Genomic DNA, 12,431 nt, shown 5'->3' on the forward strand with positions numbered 1-12,431 from the left:
GCCTCTGCTGCCGGGCTACCTGTCCCAAGAGCCTGTTTCCACCTGTTTCAACCTGCCATCCCTCCAGGCAGCCTAAGGGCCCAGGAGGTGTCAGTAGGGAGTCATGGGTGCTTTGAAGGGTGGAGGTAGAGATGGTTCTAGGAGAGAGAAGCTACCGGAGCTTACCCACAGGCGAGTCAAGCATGTGCTTAGGGCATCAACACAGTCAGTCTGTCAACAAGGTTTTGACACCACAGCAGAATGGTTAAGAATAGAGGTTGTAACAGGGGCGCCTGGGTGGCTCAGTCCGCTGGGCATCCGACTTCAGCTCAGGTCATGATCTCATGGTTCATGGGGTCAAGCCCTGTGTAGGGTTCTGTGCTGACAGCTCAGAGCCTGGAGCCTGCTTCAGATTCTGTGTCTCCCTCTCTCTCTGCCCTCCCCCACTCGTGCTCTGTCTCTCTCTGTCTCAAGAATAAATAAATGTTTTAAAAAAATTAAAAAAAAAATGAATATGGGCTGTAACATTATGCAGCTTTTGTTCAACCCTCAGCTCTTCCTGTACTTGATGTTCCTTGCCCTGCTGAGCCCCGGGATATCATAGAATCAATTCACGGGGTTAATTTTGAGAACTAAGTGAGGTACAGAATACAAAACGCTCAGCACCTCGTTTGCCACACAGAGAGCTCTCAATAAATCTCTGTCGAATGAAGTCCTGAAAGAATAGAAGTGGAAAATATGAAGTAAAAACACGATACTGCAGCCAGGAAAATGGCTGTGGTAATACAAATTAGATGTATAACCTTCCAGAACTTTTCCCACGCAAAGATCTGTTTTTACTAAAATGGGATATTAGTATGGAAATAGAATTCATAGGCCATACAATTCACCTTTTCCAAAGTGTGCAGTTCAGTGTTCTTTTAGTATATTCACACAGTTGTGTAACGATCCCCACCACCACCCCCCCCCAATCTAAACCCAGAACATTTCGTCACTCCACAAAAAAGCCTCCTACCCATTCTGAGTCAGTCCTTATGCCCTCCCTCCTCTGCCCCTAGCACCCTCTAATCTACTTTTTGTCTCAATGGATTTACTTATTCTGGACTTTTCCTATAAATAGAATTCTATAATATGTGGCCTACTGCTGTCCAGTTCTTATTGTCAGCAAGAATCGTGGTTCCTTTCTTTTCATGGCTGAATAATATTCCATTGTATGGAGAGATCAGACTTGGTTTATCCATTCATCAGTTGAATGGTCACTTGGGTTGTTCCCGCTTTGGGGTATTACAAATAATGCTTTTCTTTGTGTCTCATTTTGTACGGATATGTTTTCAATGATCTTGGGTATACCTAGGAGTGGAATCGCTGGGGGTATGGTAACTCTACGTTCGATTTCTGAGGAACTACTCAGTTATATCCTAAAGCAGCCGCAGCTATTTCATAATCTGATTTTGCCCCTTTTGCAATAGATCAAGGCTGTCTGTCCTTGCCAATAAAAGGGGTGTGCCTCACTAGTTTGAGTGAATGCACGCATAATATTTCCTTAGCCAGCTGTACCAGACTGTATTTAACGAATTCCCTTTTGTTCAACATTTAATAATCCTGTGAAAGAGGCATTGAGCGTCTAACTTGTGTCCCCAGCAGATATATGACACCTTCCCAGGTATATTCAGGGCACTTTGTATCCCCCTGTTGTAGTGCTTTCACAATGTGCAGTAATCCACTCTCCCCGACACCACGGAGTCTTATCTACTCCATGGTGAGGTCCTTGAGAAGGAACATCCCTTGAATTCAGCTCTGTATCCATATCACCTGGCATAGCACCAGGCTTTTGGTAAATGGAGAATAAATGAATAGATGGAATAATGACTAAATGGAAGGAAGGATGAATGCATGATTAGAGCCAGGGACTAGGGAGAGAAAGAGTTCACTTGTGGTAAGAGCTGTCTGCCCAAAGATCCCCACCTGGAGATGTAGTGAGTTCCCTGACCCTGGAGGTATGTGATAGGAAGCTGAGTCACTTGCAGAGAATATCGTAAAGTTAATTTAGACATCAGAAGGGAAACCGGATGAATTTAAGGTGCTTCCAAACTTGACAGCATAGAACTCCATAGAAAAGAAGCCCAGGCAGCTAAGAGATTTGTCACGAGTTCCTTAGCTGAGCGGCTGTGAGGCTGGCAGTTGCTCTAGAAGTTTTCAAGTTTGTTCTGAGAACTTTGGACTAAAGCCTCTCCCTCTCTAAAGGCATCCAACTGTTCATGCCTGCTTGTGAAACCCAGAGTACACTGAGGTTAGAGTCCTGCAAGGCAGAAACCCTTATATAACAGGCTGCTGGACGAGTCCATGGCTATCTGTAATCGGAGAGGCAGTCCTGGCAGTTTGGACGAAGAGGGTAAACCGAGCGGGTGTGGCTTAGAGGCCCTGCCACTTGTGGAGCCACAGAGCGGTGGGGGCGGGAGTGGGACCAGGGGGTGGGACCCGCACAGCCTCTATAAGCCTCGTGGACACCTTGAGGCTCTGCAGCTGCAGTCCTTCCATGATGTGGCTCTTAGCTCTGGTCTTGACCTCCCTCACCACTTCCATGACTTGGGGTGAGTCCTTCTGAAACAAAATAGCGAGGGGCGTTTGGAAATTCTTGTCCAGGCACGAGGTGGGGGAGATGCATGAGGGCAAGGGTGTGTGTGGCAGGACTGGTTCCGCAGCAGCCCATGCCCTCCAGACTTGGCGCGCTTGGGACCCAGCGGGTCCCTGCCAACCCGAGACGCAGGGGAGCATGAACACCCTGAGACTGCAGCTGTGTGCACAGGAGGGCACCCAGCTAACCTCATGCCTCATGGATGAGGGTTTCAGAGACTCCGTTTATTTTCCGCTTGATTATTTGTCTGAGTATGGCTGGATCACAGAGGGTGGCTTGGAAGAGTAGTAAGAGGACCCCTGGCTTTCTGCAAGTTGCATGAAGCCACTTTGCTTTTAGGAAAGACCTATATTGGTACCTGTTACCGTAACCCAGAGAAATCCGAAGAGGCTCTTCACTGTTCTGTTACTGTACTCACATAGGTCTTTTCTAAAAAGAAAGAGGCCTAATGCAACTCGCAGAAAAAGAGGTGGGCGGGGGGCGGGGCGGGGGGTTGCTCTTCACTTCATGCCATTTCGACTTCGGAAAGATTTCATAGGAACGCTCTACCTTTGGCTGGCACACAGAGAGCCTGGATGGACTGTATATCCAGAGTGCATGGGTTTGAATTACTAGCTGGGTATCCTTAGACACCCTGCTTTAGTTTTCTGTGCCTCAGTTTCCCCCTCTCTAAAATGGGAATGACAGTACCTACCTCATTATGCTGTTGTGAAAGGTAAAACAGGTTGTTTCTAAAAAGTGCCTGCTATGGAGAGTGCACATAAAGGATTCCTAAATAAAGAAGTTGTTTTCAAATGTAGTGCGGTTGTAGAAAACTTGAGGTATGTTAAGGCCAACAGATCAGGAGCCAGCCGCAATAGCTTGCTACTCACAGTTCCCAGGAGGGGGAGGCATGCCACCAGCATGTCGCAGGGCAAGGTGATGCTCAGGGGGGGTGGGAGGAAGAGGGAGGAGGAAGGAATTTCGGGAATTACCATAGTTGCCAGGGGAAGGAAGAGGTAAGACAGGATAAGCAAGTTTAGGATTGGGAAACTAACCAATTTCAGGCAGTTCTCAGGCACAAGAGCGGCTGGCTGTTGTTGGGTACCTGGCCCTGGAGTGATTAGGGCAGGATGGTAGTGGCTTGGCCTGGGAGAGCCCCATAAGAAGGTGGTAGGGGTACGGGTTCTGCTTGCCCAAAGGGAAGTTGACTCCTGTCCCTAGAATTGGCTCCCTCTGAGAGGGGCAGTGCCTCCGGGGTCAGCGAGGCCCCAGATGTCAAGCATCAGCATACACAAAATAAAACACGAGATAACACAAGAGTGTAGCACAGGACCCTGAATGCATCTGTGCCCGTTTACAGGCAGAGAAACAGACTCAAGAGAGGGAAATGTATTTGCTCAAGGTCAACTGGAAAATCATGCTCCGGAATCTGTCTGTGGTTCATGAATGGAGAGCCAGGGCTGTGACCATCAGAACTGTGAGGGTCCAGACCTCATCTGCATTTTATCTTCATTCTGATGGGGACATGGTGAGAAACCTGGAACTGCATATAAGGGCAGAGTAAGAACCTAATTAGGAATGGGTCTATCCCTTCCTGCTGGTTACCCGCTGGCAAGGCCATCCCATTTCCATCCTCAGAAAGCCCATACTGGCTGCTCCCATTTCCTCAGCTTCCTCATCTGTAAAATGGGCATATTGTAAAGATAAATGGGAAATGGACCGGAATGCACATGTGGCACATAGTGAGCGCTCAGCATACAAACATTACATCTATACTTACGTCGTACATCGAGTGCGCACTGCTCCTGTTACCATAACCCTTATGCCTCTCGCTCCATCCACCCGCTTTTTCACCCTCGCCGATTGGCTTCTGTCCACTTCACCTGTCTTGAGGATTATCACTGGATATTCTCCTATAAGACCAAACCTGGATTCTCCTTTTCTGTTCTGCCCTCACATTTTGAGGGAGAAGTTGGCCTTTTGTCTATGCCTAAAAGGGAGCAATTGGAAGAATGCCAGGCTAGAAATGGTTTCAGATGAGAAATTTACACACACAGGCTGCTTGGGGGATGGGCCGTGATCAAGAGTCTGAGCAGCCACTTGCACATGCAAATCCAGAAAGAAACCAGGACTGGGGTGGAAGCTTCAGGGAGACGGGTGCAGCTGGGTGGGGAAGAACTGCCTGCCCAACAAGGGTGGAACAGGTAGGAATCGGACCCCCAGTCTCCCCTCTGGACGACCCTGTGCAGAGCCACCAGAAGAACCCCCTTCAAGCTGATTGGGTCACTCTGGCATACTCCTGGACTGTTCACTGCCTCTTATTTACCCACTAAATAAAGGCCCAACTGTTAGGCTGGCGCTGAGGCCCTCCCAGGACTGAACCTGACTCATTACAGGCTGCCACCGGCTCCCCAGCGACTCCCTTCGCTCTTCCTCAGGCTGGCCTTGCATTTTGCTCTCAGAGCCTCACCTAGGCACATTCTCTTCTCTGCTTTATACCTTTATCCCCACTCTCCCCTCTGCTGCTTGTTGGGTCCCCCTCTCCCACTGCCAGTCTCAGCTCCAAGTTCACTGTCCCCATGATGCCACCGATCAGAAGGTCCCCCTGCCTCTTCTGACTCCTGTAGGACCTCACTGGGACCTCTCTCAGGACACCAACCCCCTTGCTTCCCTCTGAGTGGAGTCAGGTGTGTTTATGACTCATTCTCCCTACAAGGTTCAGAGACACTGAGAGGAGGGAGTGCCTCTTGTTCATCCTCTCCACCAGCATGCAGCTCAGCGCCTGGGTCCTAATGGATACCTGTTTCTAGAGTCTTCTAAGGGTGGAATCAAAAGGCTTCAGCCTCTCAGCAGCTCTTTTTCTTGCATTTCCTTTTTATTTGATGGTATTATACCTCCAATACCAATACCAATCCAGATAGCCCCGAGCAAGGGGCTGTTTACAAAGAAGAAACTGAGGCCCAGAGGGTTTCAGTGACTCATTCAAGGTCACATGCTGGAAGCGGAAAACCCACCTGCAGTCCAGGTCAAACTTTTCCTCTCTTTCCTCTGGATGTCCAGCAGGGCACCCGTCCTCACCTCCTGTGGTGGACACCTCTCAAGGCAAAGTCCTGGGCAAGCACGTCAGCGTAGAAGGATTTGCACAACCTGTGGCCGTCTTCCTGGGAATCCCTTTTGCCAGGCCTCCTCTTGGATCCCTGAGGTTTGCTCCACCACAGCCTGCAGAGCCATGGAACTTCGTGAAGAATACCACCTCCTACCCTCCTATGTAAGCTGGCATCTTTTCAATGGGAATGTTTGTCTCAAAGTGATACAGGAAGGAGCCAAGGCAACACCCTGAGTGGCTTTGCTCTGAAATCTCTGAGCTGTTGTAGATCCGTAAAAACCTTGCAGAACTCACAGCATTCTAGAGCCCTTTATTCAACAAACGTTTATTGAGCATGTTCTGGGTTCCTAAGATCCATGCATGAAAATTATCCCTATGTTCGTGGTGCTTGCATTCGAGCAGGGAGAGTTAGATAACAAACAAAAAATATGCAAATTAATAAATTATGTACTATGTTAGAATATGATAAATGTCTTGGGAAAGAATTAGAAGTTGAGTCAGTGAGGGAGATCAGCTGTAATGATTCTGTTTATTCTCTTGTCTCGAACTTTGCTAAAATGGGGGAGCAGGGTGGGTGAAGGAGGTTTGTGGGTGGGGAGTCCTGAGGGGAGTTGACTGGGAAAGTTCCCAACTCCCAGGTGTGTCTAAGTACCTAGTCATGAGCAGAGCAGTGGTTGGTGTGTCCCAATCACCCTGACCAAAGGGGCGCCTGGGTGGCTCAGTCGGTTAAGCATCTGACTTTGGCTCAGGTCATGATCTCGAGGTTCATGAATTCAAGTCCCGCGTCGGGCTCTGTGCTAACAGCTCAGAGCCTGGAGCCTGCTTTGGATTCTGTATCTCCATGTCTCTCTGCCCCTTCCCTGCTCATGCTCTCTCTCTCTCTCTCTCTCTCTCAAAGATAAATAAGCATTAAAGTATTTTTAAAATGTATGTATGTTTATTTCCTGATTGCAAAGGTAATAACATACTTAGTACAGAAAAGGGAGGACGCACAGGTAAGTAAAGGTAAGACAATGAAAATCATACACAATTCCCCCATAGAGAGAACTGCTGTTCACATTCTAGATTCTGCTTTTCTTGTCTTTTATCTATTGCATATTTTCTCCATTAAAAATAGAATCCATAAGATTCTGCACTGAATTCCAATGCGTGGGTTTCTTTTCCCCCACATCAAGAAACAATTCTCTGACACCAGCTGTGTGTCCTACAATTCAACTCATTCTTACGCTGTTCTGCCCGGAGATAGCGTCAGATCCCACAGGTTAAAGACTCAGCCCCACAAGACTGCTGTCTGCTTCTGATGCCAATCACAAGTAGTCCAAGCTGTCAACTGTGCTTGTGACCTTGGCTCTAAATCACAGGTTCCCATGACCCCCTTCTTGGGTTCTGTTAATTTGCTAGAGTGGTCACAGATCTTGGGAAACTGGTTTATTCACTAGATTACCAGTTTATTACAAGGTTTTTAAAGAGTATGTATCAACAGTTAAACGAAGAGATCCGTGGGGTGAGGTCCCGAACAAAGGAGATTCTGTGTCCTTCTAGAGTTTGGGTTCTGGCACGGTGGCCTTAAAACATTCTGATTCAACAACTTGGGAACTCTCTGAACCCTGTCCTGTGGGTATTTTGGGGAAGGCTTTGTTACGTAGGCATGATTGATGAAACCAGTGGCCACTGGCCAGGATTCCACCTCCAGCCCCTCCTGCCTCCCCAGAGGCCAGGGGGAAGGACTGAAAGTTCCAGGCCTTTAATAAGTGTTTCATTTACCTGACAACCACCTCCTACCTGAAGTGTGATCAAAAGTCACCTTATTAACACAACAAAAATATCTTTGCTGTTTTCTTCACAGAGGAAATGCCAGAGGTTTTAGGGAGTCTGTTCCAGAAATAGGATGGAGGCCAGATAGATATTTCCTATGATAAAAAACAATATCACCTCACATGATAAAGGTAGTTTAGATGCCTGCTTTGCTCATTTATAAATATATCATGAACATTGTTCTATGTCATTAAATATCATAGCCTGACATAGAAATAGCTACATTACATTGAGTATTGAATCATACTTTATTTACCCAATCTCTTATATGGGGTCATTAAGTTGTTTTTGATAGTATAAATAACACTCTGATGAATATCCTGCAGCTAAATCTTTATGCACACCAATGAATATTTTTGGATAAGTTCGAAGAAATGACATTTCTGAGTAAAAGAGTATGCACCTCCTGTTAAATTCCTTTCCAGAAATGTTCCAACCACACTCTTCCTATTAATATATGAACACCTCCATTCACCAGAACTTTGGCAATGCGTGGGGTTATTAAAAAATACCTTTGGGCTGTTGGATAGGCAAAATAATAATAATTATTATTATCATTATAGTTATATATAATTTTGCTATTTATTCCCCATTAATTTGAACACTAGTGACGTTGAACTCTTTTCTCTCTTTTGACGTTTGATTTTCTTCTTTTATGACTATTAAGCTCCTTGTTCTGGTGATCAGGAGAAAGTTCCCTTACGGTGGAAATTAAGAAGTCACCGTTGGGGGCCCTGATTCTGCCACTTGATAGCTATGTCATCCAAGTGCCTCACATACCTAATTTACATACAGAGGGCAGTGATATCTGCCTTCTGGTACCTTGAGATCGAGAAGCGTTGCTTATTATGTCCTTAGAAATATAATGCACTACATAGTATAGATCTTTCCGGCTGCGTGACCTTGGGTAGTTCTCTAACCTCTCTGTGCTTCAGTTTTCTCAACTGTAAACTGGGGATAGTAATAGAATCTATGTTATGGGCTTGTCATGGGAGGATTAAAGGGGTTAGTACATAAGGAGTACTTAAAACAGCACCTGGCATGCTGGGAGGACCATGAATATTACCAGTATTAATCTATGTTGGATCTTTAAGATCTGTTATTAGGGAAACCAATAGTGCTTGTCTGGGTTGGATAGATTCTTAGCATGTCAGGGCTGCAAGACCTTTTTTTTTCTTTTTTTTTAATGTTTATTTATTTTGAGAGAGAGACAGCACAAGCAGGGGAGGGGCAGAGAGAGAGGGAGAGAGGGAATCCCAAGCAGGCTCCGTGCTGTCCGTGCAGAGCCTTAACGCGGGCTCCAACTCACGAAGAGCGAGATCATGACCTGATCTGAAATCAAGAGTCAGACAAGCTTAACCGACTGAACCCCCCAGGCGCCCCTGCAAGGCCCTTATAGAAATCCCTTCCCTCACAGAGACCTGGCAGAGTCAAGCCAAAGCAGGCAAGTGATTCACCCTGGGTCTCCCAGAAAATTAGTGAGGGAGGCAGGACCAGAATATAGTTCTCCTGATATGGCCCCACACACATTTCACCCCTGACCTGTTGTGGTCCTTAAACGCCTGCCATGTGAGTGACTTTGCAGGCATTATGGAAGTCTACCATGAACTAGAACATGCTCACCTGGTGGAGGACACGTTTACCTGGAACACGGAGAGCTGGGATGCTTCTGGGACTGTTTCCTCTGGCATTGAAACAGTCCTCTCCCAGGCAATCAGCATACTGGCAGCCTCCTCTCCTTGACCCAGGGCCCCTCAAAGCCTCCAGGAAGGGGAGAGGTGCTTCTCACCGTACCTGGTCCCGGGAGACCTTAGTGAGCCTCAGGCCCCCTACCCAGACTCTCCCTCACCGCCTCTCCTGAGAGAGTCTCCGAACCATTCCAATGTCTCCAGCCTAGTAAGAACAGCTTTACTTACCAGCCTAAACCCACCAGCCCAAGGCCTGGCCTGACCGCAGAAGGCATTTGCTCAGCTCCTAGTGAAACTCACAAGCTCCTCTTTCTTGTCCCCTCCTTAGGTGCTCCCAGGATGCAGTGGGAGGGCAGGTGCTCTCCGACCTCTTTACCAACAGGAAGGAAAGCATTCCTCTCAAGTTTTCCGAAGACTGCCTGTACCTAAATATTTACACTCCTGCTGACTTGAGGAAGAAGAACAGGCTGCCGGTAAGCAGAAGCTTCCAGCACTGCGGGTCTTCTGGTGTAGACCAGAAGAGCGAGCAGGCAGCTTGGGTGGGGGCTGTTTCAGGGACCCCCTGCTTCCCTTACCTCCCACGGTCAGACCCCATGACCCCAAGAAACACAAGCTCTCCACACCTCAGTCTCCCCTAGTGACAGACACGGGGCCTTTGGGCGAGTTTGCTGTGCCTCTGTCATGCACATTGTGATTTTTGCCAAATTGTTTCTTGCTGATAGAAGGACAAGAATGATTACTCTTAGAGTTAAGCCGCCAGCCCAATCCTTCCTTTACAAGTAGAGAAACTGAGGCCCAGAATGGGGGAGGGGAGATCACGCTGTGGGATTGGCAGGATGACAGCATAGGCCTTCTGAGTCTCAAACCAGAGCTCCCTGGCACAGACTGAGAAAGTGAGCCTGTGGGTAGCCTTTCCTCAGCACTTAAGATGCTCCCCTGTCAACTTCCAGGGTCCCCTGAGAGATGTTAGGGGAAGAGCCTGGGGCAACTCATGAAGCTCTTTCTTTTGCCTCTGGCCAAATTTCTGGGATTTTATTATAGCTAATCTCCTTCCTTAATTGTCTTTGGCACTGACCTATGACCCCATGAGTCAGCATTTCCACAATAAAAGAGGCCTAGAGGCGGGGCAGCTTCCAAACTCAAGCTGAAGCTTGGAGGAAGGTCTCCTGGAAAAGGAGGTATTCCCTGGGGTGCAGAGGCGTGGGGATGTTAGCACCTAGCCATCTCTCAGAAGCACGCCTGGCATGATGCCCTGGCGTGGGGGGAGGGCACCTGTGGACTTGTGAGCAGAAACTAGCACTGTATATGCTCAGCTCAGTGAGATGGGACAATGTTTCACTCACTCATTCATTCATCCATTCTTCTGTTACGTGCCCTCCCGTGCATAGCTACACCTGGGGGTTAGGACAAAGGAGGGACAAAAAAGCCATCACCAGACAGCCATTACTGTGGAGGATGGCTCTATCTGCGCTGCTCAAACACTGACCAGCTTCTTCAGTGAATCACTACTGACCAGCCCTTGTCTCGGCCTTCACGCAGATGACTGCAAACTCAGTCCCCCTCGGCAGAGGCGGGCAGGGATCAGAGGTGCGGGAGGAACAGAGGGAGAACCCCTACTTATGGACACAGGACTACAGGGTCTGGTCTTAAGCCTTGGTTCTGCCTTTTGCTAGCAGAGAGACCTGGCTCTGTTTCCTTAGAATAGCGTTAGTCACATATTCGATGACGCATGTCAAGCTTTGTCTCAGTGGCTGGTGAGTGTGCAAGGTAAGTACTCCTGAAGCATTAGTCAGAGTTGAAGGGAAGATCTTACTCCTGTCCTAACGGCCAGCCCACTGCACCAGGCTGGGGGCCACACCGCGCTGGGTGGCTCAACGGATGGACTCCAGAGCCAGACTGGGTGGGTCAAGTCCTGCTTCTGCTGCTTATGAGTTGTGTGACTTCAGGCGGGTTAAATGCCTCAGTTTTCCTGTCTGTTAACGGGACAGCATTAGTCCCTACTTCATGGAATGGTACTTGGCACTTAGTGTTACAAATTCTTTTTTTTTTTCAAGTTTATTATTTTTGGGGACACCTGGGTGGCTTGGTCGGTTAAGCGTCCGACTTTGGCTCAGGCCACGATCTCCCAGTCCGTGGGTTCGAGCCCCATGTCGGGCTCCGTGCTGACAGCTCAGAGCCTGGAGCCTGCTTCGGATTCCGTGTCTCCCTCTCTCTCTGACCCTCCCCCACTCATGCTCTGTCTGTCTCTCTCTCTCAAAAATAAATAATCATTAAAAAAATTTATTATTTATTTTAAGAAAGAGAGAGAGAGAGAGAGAGTGGGGGAGGGGCAAAGAGAGAGAGAGGGAGAGAGAGAATCCCAAGCAGGCTCTGTGCTGCCAGTGCAGAGCCCAATGCGAGCCTCCATCTCACCAACTGTGAGATCATGACCTGAGCCGAAGTTGGATGCTTGACTGACTGAGCCACCCAGGTGCCCACCCCCAATTTTTTTTATTAATAAAACTATTGCAATATTATTTTTCAAGCACTCTTACTCCCTGGCTGTGTGAGTGCCTACATGCCAGAGCTGAGCATTATGAAGTGCCATGTCTACCCTCATCCTCAAGGCTTATCGTGGTCCCTGGCACATAGTAGGTTCTCACATCATATCGGTCCAATGAATGACAATTACTGGAGGAGGTGGCTTTTAGGCTGGGCTTTGGAAGATGGGTGGGATTTGGGGTTGCAGAGGAGGCAGAAGGAAGGTGTATTTGAAAGAAACCCCACTGGGGGCACGTGTGCTTCTCGAGACAGTCATTCATGTGCCAGAGCCGTTTAATTCACCGCACACGAGGTAAGATGAGGCTGAAATACAGGGCTGCGGCAGGCAGGGCGTGCAGGGCTGTGGGAACAGTCCGAGCATGAGGACAATGGGAGTGTTGGGTGTTGGGGAGAACGTGGTACTCTCAACCTCAGCTGCTCCCATGATGAAGTTCTGTGTGAAGAGCCTGGTGACACTGGAGCTGGGGACCCAGGAAGGGACAGCCAGGGTGTACCGAGTAGGGTGGTAGCCCAGGCCCCGGTTGGGAGCACAGAGGAAAGGAGCACCTGCCTGCTCCCACTTTGCTGGGGACTAGTGGACTTCAGGGATCGGCCCCTTTGGGTCACGGTCAAGAGGTAGGCGACCAAACCGGATAACCTGTTGAGGCCCTTCCCGGCTTTGCTTCCTCTAACCAGGACGGTTGCT

General features: G+C 48.4%; 1 protein-coding gene across 2 annotated transcripts in view; it reads left to right on the forward strand.

The window, feature by feature from the left end:
• The first annotated feature begins 2,462 nt into the window (after positions 1 to 2,462).
• Positions 2,463 to 12,431, forward strand: part of CES1 (carboxylesterase 1) — a 30,507-nt gene continuing 20,538 nt past the window's right edge. Inside the window, exons 1-3 of one of the 2 annotated variants that reach the window (XM_047837084.1) lie at positions 2,463 to 2,570; positions 5,657 to 5,864; positions 9,534 to 9,678. In XM_047837084.1, the coding sequence (XP_047693040.1) occupies positions 2,516 to 2,570; positions 5,657 to 5,864; positions 9,534 to 9,678 (408 nt within the window). In that variant the 5' untranslated portion in view covers positions 2,463 to 2,515. The remainder of the gene's footprint in view (positions 2,571 to 5,656; positions 5,865 to 9,533; positions 9,679 to 12,431) is intronic. The other variant, XM_047837085.1, reaches the window with a different exon arrangement.

This window comes from Prionailurus viverrinus, chromosome E2 (genome assembly GCF_022837055.1).
Source record: "Prionailurus viverrinus isolate Anna chromosome E2, UM_Priviv_1.0, whole genome shotgun sequence".
NCBI lineage: Eukaryota > Metazoa > Chordata > Mammalia > Carnivora > Felidae > Prionailurus > Prionailurus viverrinus.